This window comes from Mycetomoellerius zeteki, unplaced genomic scaffold, assembly GCF_001594055.1.
Source record: "Mycetomoellerius zeteki isolate Tzet28-1 unplaced genomic scaffold, Tzet1.0 scaffold145, whole genome shotgun sequence".
Lineage (NCBI taxonomy): Eukaryota > Metazoa > Arthropoda > Insecta > Hymenoptera > Formicidae > Mycetomoellerius > Mycetomoellerius zeteki.
Genome location: NW_017256393.1, coordinates 3,571,581 through 3,588,593, shown reverse-complemented (window position 1 = coordinate 3,588,593; position 17,013 = coordinate 3,571,581). Strand labels below are relative to the sequence as shown.

The following is a 17,013-nucleotide window of genomic DNA, read 5'->3' as shown; positions in this document are numbered from 1 at the left end:
TAAACGTAGCCAATGTCAATCTAATATTTGACAACTCAAAATTAAGTATTCATAATCACGAGAAATTAACTCGTTTCATCTGAACAAAACTAATGCACAAGATAACAGAACTAATATTTGTATAAATCATTTGGGATGAACTTCCGAAAACGATCCAACATCCGATTGCCATGAATTTTGGCAGAAATACTCCAAACGTCAAATGAATGCTCTTGTGGGGCAAAAATGGATTTTCACCGATAAGAAGGTTTAATGCCAAAAATATTTAAATAAAGTTACATACCACTTGAATGGATTACTTTTATCTATACAGCTCATTCTAAGTCATTTCCGAGTGACCTTGATGTTGACCTTTAAGATATTTAGTTATTCAGTACCATCCATCTTTCCAACTGGCGCGAGTTTCTATTCTTTATAGGAGAGTGATTAACAACTTCATGACAAGCAATGCTTGCTTAAAATTGGCGGATTTCAAACATGTATACCCACTACAAATTGTTCATATTAATTGATTGCTGAAGAAGACTAATAATCAAATTAGCCGCGAAACATGTACAGATTTTAATTTAATGTAATTCGTTTTATGGATTAAGAAATTAGACCTTTTTATTGCGCATTACTTAGTTCTTATTCCGATTAGATAAATTCCATTTTTTACTTTGTTAAATTTTTAATTTGTTTTGGGAATTTTTATAACATTTTTTGTTAATATTATTTGGTTTTATTTATATTCATTTTTCTAATACTAATATCAAAATCAAAACAAATTACCTGACAACATAACACAATCAGCACCATCGAGAATGGCATTAGCAACATCTGAAGTTTCGGCTCTTGTAGCACGTGGTTTTTTTACCATGGACTCCAGCATTTGCGTAGCACAAATTACTGGTTTGCCAACTTTGTTGCATCTGCTGATCATAGACTTCTGTGCCAGGAATACCTTCTGCGGTGGTATTTCTATTCCTAAGTCACCACGTGCTACCATGATACCATCGGATGCATCGATAATCTCATCAAGATTCGTCATACCCTGTTGATTTTCGATCTTCGATATGATTTTGATATTTTTACCCTTTTCACCGAGAATATCACGAATCTCAGTTAATGCAGCAGCATTTCTAATAAAGGAGGCGAATATCATATCGACTTCGTGTTCAACACCAAACTGAAGATCGGATTTATCTTTTTCCGACACTGCTGGAAGATCCACTGGCACTCCTGGCAAATTCACACCTTTGCGCGAACCCAACATACCACCATTTTCAATAGTTGTAGAGATTAAATTGGGACCTAAAAAATTGGTAAATGGAGATAATATTCTACATATTTTTCGTATTTAGATATATTAACATTTCTCATTATCAAAATATACAAAAACAGCTGATCAAAAAAGAAATTGAAGCTAAAATAATCACACACAAATGCTATTACGTCAGAAACGTATCACATGTAACATTTCAATTTTATATTTTCAAAGACACACATACAAATGCACTTACTGATAGCGGAAACAATGAGAGAAATCAAACCATCGTCCACGAATACGCGATTCCCAGTCTTTAATACCTTCGAGATATTTTCGTAATCAACATACACAACTTGAGCATTTCCTTTCTCTGTATATGCCTTGTCGGTGGATAATTTAAAAGTCTGGCCTTTAATTAATTCAACTTCAGCCGAACCACCCTGTTAAAATAATATGATAAATTTAAAATATTACAATTACATGAGAATTAATTCTTGCATTTTAAATATATTAACCACGTACGCCTTCTAAAAGACCAGTACGGATTTCAGGACCCTTTGTATCAAGAGCGATAGCAACAGGAATATTGATACCGGCACGGGCGGTTAAATTCTTTTGTGCCTGGCGAACATTAGCGATGGTCTCAGCGTGATATTCGTGAGACCCATGAGAGAAGTTCAATCGAGCAATATTCATTCCTGTCTCAATCATTTTCTCTAAAATTTCCACAGATCTGGATGCAGGACCGATTGTACAAATGATACCAGATAAACGGACAAAAGATACTTGACTGTTGATATCCAGAGCGCACATGTGGTCTAATTGACTTTGAGAGTATAATGTCTGGTTATTTGGCTTGCCAGCCATCTAGAACAATTCAATAAAATTTGAAGAAATTCGGATTATAAAAATAAAATCATAAAATAATCAATTGGGCATATTATAATTATGCATATTAGGGGCGATCTCACAGATTTCAATGACTTTGACATATGTTGTCAAGGTTATAACCTTCAACAGGTTTTAGTCGTCGCTTGTTATTCATTTTCAAAAGTTATTAAGTTAAGAAATAACGTCTATTCTACTGTATAAAATAAAATAAATTTTCGGTTTTAAAATAAATCCCTTTTCCTCCTAAGGAGGCTCGACTTTCCACCTCACCTCTCCCGTGCCAAAGGGCGGCACGATTTTCTACATGAAGCGAGTTCCACCCCACCTCCTCCCCTGCGAAAGGGCGACCGATTTTCCACGAAAAGCAAGTTTCACCCTACCTCCTCCCTCCCTTGCTAGAGGCGTCCGACTTTCTATGTAAAACGAGTTCTGGGCAGAGGGGGAATGATGGAGTGGATTTCGTTTCGTGTGGCAAATCGGACGCTTTTTGGCAGGGAGGGGTAGAGTGGGGTGGGAATCGTTTCGCGTGGAAAGTTGTGCGCCCCTAGGCAGGGAAGGAGATAGGATGAAACTTGTTTTACATGAAAAGTCGGACGTCCCTTGGCAGCAAGGGAGGTGGGGTGAAACCCGCTTCGCATGGAAAATCGGACGCCTCTTGATAGGGGGGGGGGGGAGATGAGGTGGAATTCGCTTCTCGTGGAAAGTCGTGTGCCCCTACACAGGACAAAATTTGGGACAATGGCTACGTTTACACCGTGCGCTTAGTTCGCGACCTATACGATAGGTGTCTTTGTTTAATATACAGGATAAACAAAGACATCTATTGTATAGGCCGCGGCCTAAATGCACGGTGTAAACGTAGCCTCTGATAGTACCAATGTTCAAGCGAGTTCAGTTCGACGAGTGATCGAACCAGTACGAAACAAACGAAGAGGGGGGGGAACTCTAAACTAGAGTTGGTATGAATCGGATGCATGCCAACCCCGTAGTGCTTACGCTAGAGCAGTGTTGCAAGATTCGTGGGATAAATCCCATGGCGGGACCTATAGCTACGTTTACACCGTGCGCTTAGTTCGCGACCTATACGATAGGTGTCTTTGTTTAACCTACAGGATAAACAAGGACGTCTATTGTATAGGTCGCGACCTAAATGCACGGTGTAAACGTAGCCTACCTGCGCATGCGAACACTACGTCATAGACAATGTGACCAATTTCCCTGCTTATAAAAGTTGATAGAGAACGATTGAAAACACAAGCCGAATGCGTGGCACTGAAAAAGTTCGCACTCAGTGCGCACTAGTGCAGTCTGCCGAATTCGCTATTAGTCGTACAAGTTAGCTGTTGACCAACCTCACCGATTCACCGATAGGACTACTGATTACCGACTCATTGTAGAATCAGCATTACAGTAGATTATTGAGTTAGCTGTCAGATCATTATGCTATTTACCGTTGTATCTGAACAGTCTCAATTTCGTGACAGCTTTCTAGGAGAAAAGTAGGCAAGTGAAATCATCTTATGTTCTCACACCGTGATCCAGATTACCAAACCAAACAATGAGTCGAATCTCGATCCTTTGATCGGCGAACAATATTGGCTGTCAATGACGAGGCAAATCCATTAGTCCAATAAAATTAGAATTTTATCGGAAAAACATGAAAATCATGATGTTTCTCGACAAAAGTCTTCGGAAAGTCATCAAAAGAGAAATGCATATGTTTGAGACTCGAGCCTTTGGTTGGAAATATGCGAAAAAAAGGAATAGTTACAAAAATTATGTTTTTCGCTTATAAAACGAAAGATATTGATTGTATGGAAAAAAGTTCACTACGAAAAATGTAGGTATTCGAAATACCTACAAAAGTAGACGTTAAACATTAAGATCGATATATTAGTTAATTAGAAAAAAAATTAAAACTACCGAAAAAGGCCTTTTTTTCACTCGCTCTCTGTTTATCGAGATTTATACGCTAAGCTTTAAAATTCTTGTAAAATGTAGCCCTGAACGGCCCGAAATGTTCATTAGTTTTAGCAAAAAGCCATTTATTCACTAAAAACCTGTATGCGGAAAACTTAATTACTTCATGTTTGAGCAGTCGCACAGTAATTTTCAGGGTCACAGCAATTTTCAGGGGTGATTTTTCTTCTTCAAAAGTTGCACTATCACATACACTTAGTAACAAAACGACTTTTTGCAATTAAACTATTTTAAAACAATTTTGATAAGTGGGTATCTTTTTTTCGTATAAAAAAATGGAATAATTCCGTTAATATTCATCACATCATATAGCCGAGATAACAATTTTTTTTTCAAAAAATCGTTATCTCGGCTCCTAATAATCGGAGGGTAACATTTTTTTTTAATTCGTAGAAAAATGTCAGCTGTCGAATGCTTCACACGGTTATATGATGTGATGAATATTAACGGAATTATTCCATTTTTTTATACGAAAAAAAGATACCCACTTATCAAAATTGTTTTAAAATAGTTTAATTGCAAAAAGTCGTTTTGTTACTAAGTGTATGTGATAGTGCAACTTTTGAAGAAGAAAAATCACCCCTGAAAATTGCTGTGCGACTGCTCAAACATGAAGTAATTAAGTTTTCCGCATACAGGTTTTTAGTGAATAAATGGCTTTTTGCTAAAACTAATGAACATTTCGGGCTCGTTCAGGGCTAGATTTTTTTCGTCACCACGAGGGCTACATTTTACGAGAATTTTAAAGCTTAGCGTATAAATCTCGATAAACAGAGAGCGAGTGAAAAAAAGGCCTTTCGAATATTTACATTTTTCATGGTGAACTTTTTTCCATATAATCAATATCTTTCGTTTTATAAGCGAAAAACATGCTTTTTGCAACTATTTGATTTTTTTTCGCATATTTCCAATCAAAGGCTCGAATCTCAAACATATGCATTTCTTTTTTTATGGCCTTTCGAAGACTTTTGTCGATAGACATCATGGTTTACATTTTTTTTCCAAAATGGCAATTTTTCAGTCTAATTCTACTAGACTACATGAGCCGATGCACTCACCGTTAGCTGCCAACATCACTTTTACTTAATTCTCGTATCGAATCTGGCATCAATGCTCGAAGTTTGGTTAAATAATCTAAACCTTTAAAATATGATACAAACATACTAACTCATATATGTTTAAGCACAGCACATATGCATGCATAAACAAAAAAATTTAAGCAATAGAAAAAGAAAAGATGCAATACATATCGAATTATAATTTCGGTGAAATAAATTTTCCATGTTGCATATATATGTATACAAGAAAAATCTGGAGACACGGTAGTGTTTCCAAGCTAAACCGTAGCTAAACCAAGCGCAGCGATACTCTGTCGTAGCTATTATATCTAACGTTACAAATAAATATCCTTTGGCGTTTGAATACATATAGCGTTTTCCACTGAGAAAACTGGTGCAACACTGGTGCGCACTAAGTGCAATTGTGTTGTTCCACTGTGAAAACTAATTCAGTGTTTAATGTTCCACTGACAAAACTGGTGTAAAAACTGAGTTCAACTTTTTCTCCACCGTCTTTGAAGTCAGTGGAGACCAGTGCAAGTTGAAATTGAGGTTATGTTCGTGCTAAGGTATGATATGTTGTGATATGATATTACATTATTCTAATTAATGTCATAACAATGATATTGGGTAGTTTTGATGTTTCTATAATAGCTACGCAACGATATTTTGACGTTTAAAACTCTTGAAATATAAAAAATTAATTAAAAAAAAATTTTTAAATAAATGAATCAGAATATTATAAAATAAGCAATTTAAGTTTGAACATAATTATATACATTTTTAAGTATTATAAAATAGATGTTTTGACATGTTCCACTAAACCTGCACTATTACTGCACTAGGGCAGTTTTCATCGAAACCTAGCGCGGCGTTGATGTTGCACCAATTTTCTCAGTGGAAAACGCTATTAGTCATCCGCTTGTAACTACCCAGGTAGCAAAAACACATCATTTTGATGTAAAATATTAGACATGTTCGTACTAATGACATCAAGTGACAAAAAATGACGGTTATGTACATATTTTAATTAATTCTTTGAAGACATTTCACGTCATTACGACATAATATTTCGGTCTTCTGCTGTAATTCTTCATTTTATGTCAACATCAAAATCTAAAAATTATTATTAATTTTTTTGTGCACGTTAATTATTTTACTTAATGTATTTATATTGTTTTAAATATAATATAAAAATTACAAATAAAGTTCTTTTCAACGAAATTTAATGTATAATCGCAATTATCCAAATAGCAAAGTATCACCATCAAAATGTCAATTTAAAATCATTTTTCATTATTCAATATCAATCAATTAAATATAAAACAAATGTAATATTTCTAACAATATCACAAAAATCTCATTTTACGTCATATTCAATAATTATTTATTAAATATTATTATCAATTATCTTTTTTTATTTACAATTATAAATTTGTAATAAGTATATTAATATACCGGTTTCCTTCTGGTCGTATTATTATCATAATACAATATTATCCTTATTCAAATGAGTAACAAAAAAATATGAGATGCTACTCCGCGTGTACAAGAACCAATGAAAACTGTAGTTTGTATTAATTTACGAAAAAATGTATTTTAACTATAATTTTTCATTAACATTTTCTATTAACATTATCTATTGAACTGATCTGCCATAAGTATATCTCCATTAAAGTTAATCTTTCAATCATGTTCGAATCTTTTTCAATTCGAGCATTTTTTAAAAAGTTCTTGTAGTATGACAATACTATTAACAAAAAGATCAAGTTTTGCGGTATATTATATTTAACTTTCTAAACATAGAGAGTTAAATGTTCATGGATCATTATTACAAACGTTATTTACGTACGATCATTATTACAAACATTAATACAAACATTATTACAAACATTAATACAAACGTATATTTGTTTCACTTCAACTTATTGCATTGTGTGCGTCAGTTCAGGTAGTGCAGGAATAAAGAACTGATCTAAACATAAAAATTGATTAAACAGTGAAATAACTCAATACATTTTATTTATTGTGCTTTGGATAAAACATTTATTTTATAATTCGAAATATTTGCACTTCACTTTTATAATCAGATTAAATCAGTGTACAACAGCCTTAATATATATCAGTACGTTCAACTAAATTCGCTACTAGATATGTGTATGGCTTAGGATGAGTGAATTTTTTACTTTTCTTTTGTCATAATTGAATTATTATTTTATCATCGTAAGTGTGACGACATTATGATATCGGAAACAACCAATAGAGAATAAAGGCTTATAACGGTTAAAACTGGATCTTTAATGCTTTAAGGAGGTTCTAAGGGCATAAAACAAATATATTAACCCGGCGTGAGTGAGGTCGGGTATCTCATACCCCCCAGACATTTTTAAAAGAAATATTTTTGTTTGTTATTGTGTTTCGTGGAACTCCGCTCTCTTAGCTGGAGGGAAGGATGCGGAGAGGGGTTTGCATTTTTATGAAATAATTATAACCTAGCGTTTAAGTGCAAAAATAAATAATTTCAAACACAAAACTGTTATTTTATTATGTTGATACGTTTAGAACATCCAGGAGAAAGTAATATAATATAATAACGAATCATTATATAGTATTATTATAAGCAAAATCTTTGAATAAATATATGGGTATATGATACCCACCTCATAGTCGATGTAACAATTACCCATCTCATTCACGCCGGGTTAATATTTATGCTTTAAACAAACTACATACATGTGAAAGTTATATTTATAACATTCTGTTTTTATTGAGCAACACATTTTAATAGATTATTTATTTTATTTGTTATTCGTTTTATTGTTATAAACAGAAATTTTTTAAACAATCTAAATTTTTTAATATAAATATTGTATTTTAAGTACTAAAAATGACTTATGCAAAGTTTCATTGAGATTCATCAATTAGTTTACAAATAAATATTTTGTTTATTTACTGAACAATTAATCTGTATCTCAATGTAACTTTACACAAATATTTTTGAATTTATTATAAAGTACTTATACAAAAAATTGACTTATCACTATTTTATAATACATTTTCATGTATTTCTATTAAAGTACAAATTAAAAAAATATTATTTTTATTGAAATAACTTTTGATCCAGATGGTCAAATGTCTCTAATTTTTTTGTATTACTTTTAAATGCAATTTAGAATAATCTGTAATTTTTTCAAGTAATTCTTAACATATTGTATTTGCCTTAAAACCTCCTTAAATAATTCTATGTGAATTTGTATATATATGTTGCTATTTGTATACTACATTTGTAGTTATTTGAACTGCGCATCGAAATTTTTCCAGATTTTAAAACGTAGTAGAACTATTGCAGTATAATAATATCACAATTAAATTTGATGCTCAATAGGCATCTATTAAAGAGATCTTAATATGCAGGAAATCTATAAATAAATTTATTTATTGCAAAAAATATTATCTCGGTCGGAATTATGATATTGAATTGTCATTTTTACGTCTTGAGAATATTAGTTAGTGTCGTCAGAAATGTTCAATAAATGATAAAAAATCTAACGGTAAAATGACACGTGCTTGCTATCCGGATAGAAACTATTTAAATTCACCGAAATCATAATTTTGATTAAGAATAAGTGCAAACTTTAACAAATCGTAGTAAAAAAAACAATCAATTACAATCATTACAATATGGTGATGATACCTGATCGTCGATGGTGATCCAAACCATTTTGGCAGGCTGCACAAAAAAAAAATGGTAGACTGATATTAATAACGAAGTATTTATGGTGACGCCGCTGTTATGATTTCTCTGAACTGCAACAGTCGCGCGCGAGTGTGGCGATCCGGCATCGCCGACGAAGCATGACGACATGCACGGAGTAGTCACCGTCACCGTTGCCGTCATCAGCGACGGTTTGAAGTATTGATGTAGCGGACGGAAACGGAGTAGAAAATTTAAAATGATGTCTGTGCAACGTATTGAACGCATTATGCGTCAATTCGCCAGAACATCTAAAAAGTTTACGATAATTCGAGATGCGAAAATAAGATCATCTACCGGAGCAAAATAGAACATATATAGAACGTTCCACATCAATCGGATTACCTGCGTGCCCAAAAATCAGCGCAATGAAACCAAACATTCAAGGTCTCAAATTATTCGCATGTGCATGTACTTTCAAAAGAAATGTGTCGTTTTGAGAGATCCAATATGGCGGATCCAATTGGCTTAAAAATGATTACTTCTAGGTTTTACGGGGTGGCTGGTTTCGAATCTGCTGCCAAAATTTCAAAATTCAAAATAGTGGATCCAATATAGCAGCCAGCGTACGAAACCTTGAGCCCTATACTCTTAGACCTTCAACCTCTTTTAATTCCCAAGCTTTTTAATCCCGAGCGTGAAGGGGTGAACTATACTCGTCAACAAAATTATCACATAGATAAATTTACATCAAAATTTCGCATAAATTCAAATAAGCGTAACTCCGCGAAAAATGGTCGCATTTAAAATTTTTGTTTTATTTTGATGCATAAAATCTATACTTTACGAAGTTTTCAATGGATTTTGAATCTATCCTTTCGTCTACCTGGCATATTTTAAAAAATGACGTGTTTTTTTTAAAGGAATTTACATAGTTTGACGCGCTCTACGGGATGTAGTAAACTTTTTTTTATAAATGTCATGATAACCATCGTAAAGTATGGATTTTTTTCTTACAAAATTAAAAAATTAAGCTTTGTATGATTTTTTTTAAGGAGGTATAATGTATACCTCCTCGAAAAAAAAAATCGTACAAAGCTTAAATTTTTTAATTTGTAAGAGAAAAGTTCATACTTTACGATGATTATCATATTTACAAAAAAAATTTACTTCACCTCGTAGAGTGCGTCAAACTATACAAATTTCTTAAAAAAAAATTCATTCTTATTTTTGAAAAGATGCTAAGTAGGGGTAAGGATAGATTCAAAATCCATTGAAAGCTTCGTAAAGTACAGACTTTATCCTTGAAAATGAAAAAAAAAAAAAAAAACTTTTAAATGCGACTATTTTTCGCAGAGTTACGCTTATTTGAATTTATGCGAAATTTTGACATTTACCTATGCGATAATTTTGTTAACGAGTGTATTTTAAATTAGTCTTAAAATAAAAAATATGACATCATTAGTTTTCAGCAGGTGGTGATTGATTTTTAAATGAACGTATCGCAAGCCAGCTTTTTGAACGTGCATCTAAAAATCAATCATCACTTGTTGGAAACTAATGATGTCATTTTTTGTGATGAAATATTTTTTATTCTAAGACTAATTTAAAATAATTCACCTTCATGCTCGGGATTAAAATGCTTGGGAATTAAAAGAGGTTGAAGGTATAAAAGTATAGGGCATAAGATTTCGTATGCTGATCGTCATACTGGATCTACTATTTTGAATTTCGAAATTTTGATAGCAGATTCGTAATCAGCAATCCCAAAAAACCCAAAAGTAATCATTTTCAAGCCAATTGGGGATCAGTACAGCAGTTTAAGCAACAAAATGTTTGCATGCGATGTTCATCGCTTCTCGCCGCCATATTGAATCTCTCAAAACGACACAAATCTTTCGAGAGTATATGCACATACGAATAATTTGAGACTTTGAATGTTTAATTTCATTGCGCTGATTTTTGGGCACACAGGTGATCCAGTTGACGTCCCTTATACGTGTTCGATGCTTGTCGAAATAATTTTCGTAGATCGCGGAAGAAGAAACTGATCAAAATGGCAAAACTATTTTCCTCTACATTTAGGGCGGAACTTAGAAAGCATTCGGATATATTACTAGATACTTTAATGAAGACGTACCTTGTTAAGAATTTATTAAAGGAGAAGAATTCACAAATTTGGGAGAAAAATGATATATAATTAATATAGCATAGTATCATATTATAGGTATTATATGAGAGTGGGAGAAGAAAAGAAAAATAATTCCCTTTTTTTTAAATTTTCTTATGGATCTGTTCCAAAATAATTTTTTAAAGAAAACGGATATACAATCAAAGTCATATGTCTCAAAATAAAAAGAATTATTCGTTTACACTGATAGTCGCGCTGTTACATTCGGATGTATTCATGATCACAAGAAATATATTGCAAAAAATTATACATTGCAAATATCTTTTATTTGTTTCATAAACGTTTGCTACATATACAATTTAGTGATAGGCGATATAGTATCGATATTAGCAGTATCGATATTTTCCATCTTGAATATCGATATTTTGTATTGATACTTCGTGTATTGATATTTCCTTGTATCGATACTTAACCTGTTTATATCGGTTTTCGATACTCGTTTCCTTGGGATCTAGTGCATTATGTACCCTTGATTACAGTGGTCACCCTGACAAATGCGAAATTCTTTTTAAGGCGTGTTAAGGGCGCATAATAAAAGGAATAAGGAATAACGAATTTTAACCTATCAGAAATCGGATACACCAGAATACACAGTTTCTGATAGATTGTAATTCATTATTCATTATTCCTTATTCCTAATTCCTTATTCCTTCTATTGTATGCAGCCCCTTAGAGTCTCTTTCACCAACCTTGGTTAAGCTAACCGACGGTTACATGGTTGCCAAAGTGAGGACTAAACATACACAATTCGTCATTGGCAAATTGCCAATAATCTTGTAATAAACGTATGTAAAAAGTTATATTACGTCAGTTATTTAATATGAAAAAAAAAAAAATTTTTTTGCAAAAATATCTATTACAAATCGCCTTTAAACTTTGAAAACTATTTGTAACCGACATTTTTGTAAAAAAAAAAAAACCTTTTCTTTTACGCGTAACGATATGTATATTGTTATTGATAATATTGATATTTCTATTACTAACATTTACCAGTATCGATTCTAAGCCCCTCGATACATATCGATACCAAATATCAATACTGCTGGCATGTATCGCTCATCACTAATATGCATGTATGCATTCGTATATATTACAAGAAATCGATAGTTTTCTAAATCACGAGAATTTCCAAAATAATTTTAATAATTATTCAGAATATGCAATACAAATATTCAGATGCATACGTTTGCGGTGTCTATATTGTTTAGAATGTGTCTATTCAAATGAAATTCTTTATATTTATGTATGTACAAATTATTATAAAATATAAAATTAAATATATATTTTAGAAATATCCCAGCAAATAAGCTGATATTATTTATTCCATTTTATTCCGTTATTTGTTGTTATTTTGATATCTTTACATCAAAATAACAACAAATAACGGGATGTGTGAAGTTGGCAACCTCCATACTTCGAAATCGGAGTTCTGATAAGAGTTCTGGATTCTCAGAACAAGAGGAAGAGTTTCTGATAATTTTTAGAAAGAGTTCCGTTCAGGAAACCAAAAAAACAGACTTTGAAAAACAGGGGTGCTAACTTCACCAACATTAGCACCGAATAGTTCTGAATAGCCTTTTCGATGTATTTTAACGAGTACTACAGTTCCTGATTAAAAAAAAATCAATTTTGATTTTTTTCAAAAAAATTAAAAAAATTTTTTAAATTAATATCAATAGTTCTCTCTCTCTGAATAGCGTATCAGACTCCTTTCGATGAGATCTAGAGTTCCTGATAAATAAAAAACCTCAAATCTTTATCATTGTTTAAAAAATTGTCAAAAAATAGACTTTGAAAACTGAAGGAGCTAACTTCACACTCAATACTTTTCGATGGTGGGGGGTCCAGCTTCACAGATATTAGTTCTGAATAGTCCATTCGATGTCTTTTGACGAGCACCAAAGTTCCTGATAAAAACAAATTATTTATTAATTACTAAAAAAAAATTTTTTTTATTTTAAAAAGTAATAACAAATTTTTTTCGGAAATCCGGTGTTCCGACAAGAGTTCTGGTAGCCAAAAGTTTAACGATTATCCTTAATAATTGAAACGCTGAAATTAATATCTTAAAAGTTCTAGTACTTTGAATTAGAATTGCAATGTTTTCCTCTCCCTTACTTCAAATGGTGTTTTCATCGCTTTAATCAACGGAACTCTTCCTGAAATTCCTTGAGAACTCTAGAACTCTTCGGAAGGGCAACTCGAACTCTGCTTATCTGCTTTTTTCAAATTTTGGAGTAGAAAAGGCCAACTTTACAGGAGTATTTGTATGAGCGAGAAATCATAATGGCTATATTTATTACTGCTTTCCATTGAATTTTTACAATTAATTATTTATAAAAGTATTTATTACTTATAACCTCACTTATATACATCTCTACAAACTGTAGAATGTGTAAAATGTGCAGAATAGTGCAGAACGTAACACTCGCTGACCATGTATTGCTAGCGTCACATTTGCCTCTTGCGCCAAAAATTCCAGGACATTTCCCTCACTCCATAGCCCCGGCGACGAAGACGACGATGACGTTTCTTAAATAGTGAGACATTACCATGTCTCCAGATTAAAAGTTTCAGATTCGGATTTTGCATCACAATATCTCCGCTCGTAAGACATACAGAGAAAAAAATAAAGGCACGTATTGTTCACCTGAGTGTAAGCTATCGATTAAGCGTACATAGAACGCGATTGGTTCAGCCGTTATTAAGATCCAGTAATCTCGATCCCCCGCAACTCGTGGTCTCGCATAAAGGAGACACGATAGTGTTGCTGCGCTTGGCTTAGCACCGAGACACTATCGTGTCTCCAGATAATACATGATAAATTGTATATTATATAATTATGTGACTATACAATTACATATTAATAATACAAATATATATAAATTATGCAATATTAACGGGACTGTTCTGAATAATTTCTACATTTTCAGGATTCTCCTGCAAATAACATGTAAGAGACAGTTATTACACAAGATAATCTTTTGTCTCACAATCCTCATGTATACTGTATCTATAAATGTAATATATAATTTAATACATATTATATATTAATATAAAAATTTAAATAATTTATTGGCTACTATTACACTTTATGTTAACTATGATATTGTAATTATATTATTCAGACATCGGATTGTGAGACGAGAGGAAGATTATTTTGTGTAGAAATAAATCAAGGTGGAAATAATTCAAGCGAAGTAACCGTCTCTACATGTTATTTGCAGGAAAATTCTGAAAATGAAAAGACTATTCAGAACAGTTCCGTTAAATTTTCCACAAAAAATTATTATATGTATATTATATAATTATATGACTGTATAATATTGTACATATTGTATAATTTATATATATTTATATTATTATTATGTAATTGTATAATTACATAACTATATAATATATAATTTTATTACATATTATATGTTAGTTTATTAGAGGTCATCTTACATTAGCTTTTAACGCATTGAAAATGTTAATGAATTTATTAAACAAAAGTGTCCATTTGGCTTATTTTTTTATATTTATCATCATATTGCAGTATTCAATTGATATTTTAATTGTTTTTCGTATCACACAAGATATATTTCTTGATTTCACCTTGTATACTTCGATTCTATATCATTTTGACAGCTGTCATAATCGCTTGTTACACCATCCATAGATAGTGGATCGCACTGAAAAATTTTGCGTATTCCGAAAATCATCGAAAAAAAAGTATAACAAACTCTGTGTTCATGACTATACACAATCCGTTACTGTTATCACCACAGGGAGGTACCCTGGACACAAAGAAATCAAAGAGATTGTATACATAAAGTAAGGGAGTCAGCTAAGGCTGATATTCATAGTCAGTTCTTATATTCAAGATCGTCTTAAGCTCTGTCTTGAGGTGTCACGAACCAATCAGAGGGCCGCATTAGTGTCTTAAGACATTATTTAAGACGGTCTTAAAATAAGATCTGACTATGAATACCGGCTTAATATTGCGTGAGCGAATAGAAAGAGACCGAAAACAAGAGAATCATCAGCATCCTTATTTAATAGTGCATATTAGACAAAGATAAAGATGGCCCTCCCGTATTCTCTCCCTTTCTACTGGTCTAACATTTCCACTTACAGGGGCACCTATTCTATATATACAACTTCTTTGAGAGAAATTGGATAAGACTAGTGGTACATAATCATAATAGTGAACTTTGGATAATTCTAGTACTCAACTTTGCCAATAAAGTTGGACTTATGGAACTTTTGATTACCTTTCGATGTTTTAAAATTTTAGGCATGTCTCAAAGTTGTTCATCCAGGGCCCAAATTCTTTTACAAAACTGTAGACATATTCCTTTGTATTTTTAAAGCAGAGAATTTTTGTTTATAAAGTAGAGAATTTGTGTAATTAAAGCAGAAAATATTTATTTTTTGGAATTAAATAATGTAAGTCGGACACGAGTTCACATTAAATGCTCATGTAGCATGTAGTATTTCGTGGCTATAAAGTCCCAGACACAATGCAAGGGAATAGCGATTGCGATAGAAATTGCACGACTTCAACCTCAGAAACTGTGTAATCAGGTGTATCCGATTTCTGATAAGTTGAAATCGTGTTATTTCAATCGCTATCGCTATTCCGTCGCATTGTCTGGGGATCTCTGAGGCTTCATAAATTTCCTAACCTGAATAGTGGTCAACTTTAATGATTAATATTTTGATGCACGGAGCAGAGCGACGCTTTCCTTTGTCAGATTCATGCACAAACGCGTCAAATGAGTCTAATTTCATCAAAATCGGTGAGGAAGAATTCTTGAATATTACCGTTTAAAGCGCATGACAAAACCGAAATTATCAATAAAATAAGAAATTATCAGACGTAACGATTACCTCTGTCTCGTGCCTCGTAGACAAACAGAAACAAGAAATGAATATGAACTTATGAACAAAAATTGAGGAGCAACGACACAACTAACAATAAAACACGTAATCACAATCGTAATAAAATGACGTTCTGAGGACGTAGAAGGTCACCACTCCCTAGCAATGATGCAAACTCGCACTCACTTGACAGTATTGCCAACACGTTGATAGAATCCTAAATTTATATGGGTGCATTCAGTACTACACCGCTCACTGAGCGCTCAGCGAGCGCTTGCATCTTATTGGTATATTCCGTTAGAACTAAAAATATAGACCAAACAGATACAAGAGCTCACTGAGCGCTCAGTGAGCGGTCGTGGTACTGGGCATCCAGTTTGTTCGCGTCGCATGCTCCAACATGCTCCTACCATAGCTTCTACTCATTCGATCAAGCGTGTGAAGTGAGTAATGCTGGATTCACATTGCATCCGATTTTCATCGTACGCTCTGCATCCAATCAGAAAAAAGAATTCCGATAATACGAAGCAAAATTCATCGGAATCCTGTTTTCTGATTGGTTGTAGAGCATCGTACGACGAAAATCGGATGCAGTGTGAATCTAGCATAAGAGCTATAGTAGGAGCATGTGACGCGACAAACCTCTCATTTCAAGATATACAGGCTACGATCCACTTGATGCTACAAATGCTTCGAAGCATTTTTTGATTGGTCAATTAGTAAAATTCTTTCTTCTGATTGGTCAATTAAACGCTTCGAAGCATTTGTAGTGCCAAGTGGACCGCACCCATAACCTCGCGTCTACAATAGATGTTTTAAGCCTTAAGTCATAAGAAATTGACCAATCACAGTCGAATTCGAGGAGAATAATCAACTATGATTCGTCTATTTTTTATGGCTTAAGACTTAAAACTCTATTGTAGATCCGGGGTAATCGACTCCCTAGATCTAAAAGTATAATCCAATCAACGCGAAGAAAACTTCCAACAGCAAAATAAACATTTTGCTGAACGCAGCCAGTAGGTCTGTTCTCGTTGCATGAAATCCCTAAATATTTTTGCACTTAAAATGAGATAGATTTGGC

The 17,013-nt window shown here is 33.0% G+C and overlaps 1 protein-coding gene across 2 annotated transcripts in view; it reads right to left on the bottom strand.

Annotated features, from left to right (window-relative positions):
* Positions 1 to 16,109, bottom strand: part of LOC108732067 (pyruvate kinase) — a 29,380-nt gene extending 13,271 nt beyond the window's left edge. Inside the window, exons 1-5 of one of the 2 annotated variants that reach the window (XM_018462693.1) lie at positions 15,939 to 16,109; positions 8,873 to 8,908; positions 1,772 to 2,116; positions 1,503 to 1,689; positions 772 to 1,293 (exon numbers count right to left, since the gene is read on the bottom strand). In XM_018462693.1, the coding sequence (XP_018318195.1) occupies positions 772 to 1,293; positions 1,503 to 1,689; positions 1,772 to 2,116; positions 8,873 to 8,899 (1,081 nt within the window). In that variant the 5' untranslated portion in view covers positions 8,900 to 8,908; positions 15,939 to 16,109. The remainder of the gene's footprint in view (positions 1 to 771; positions 1,294 to 1,502; positions 1,690 to 1,771; positions 2,117 to 8,872; positions 8,909 to 15,938) is intronic. The other variant, XM_018462694.1, reaches the window with a different exon arrangement.
* Positions 16,110 to 17,013: the final 904 nt, after the last annotated feature.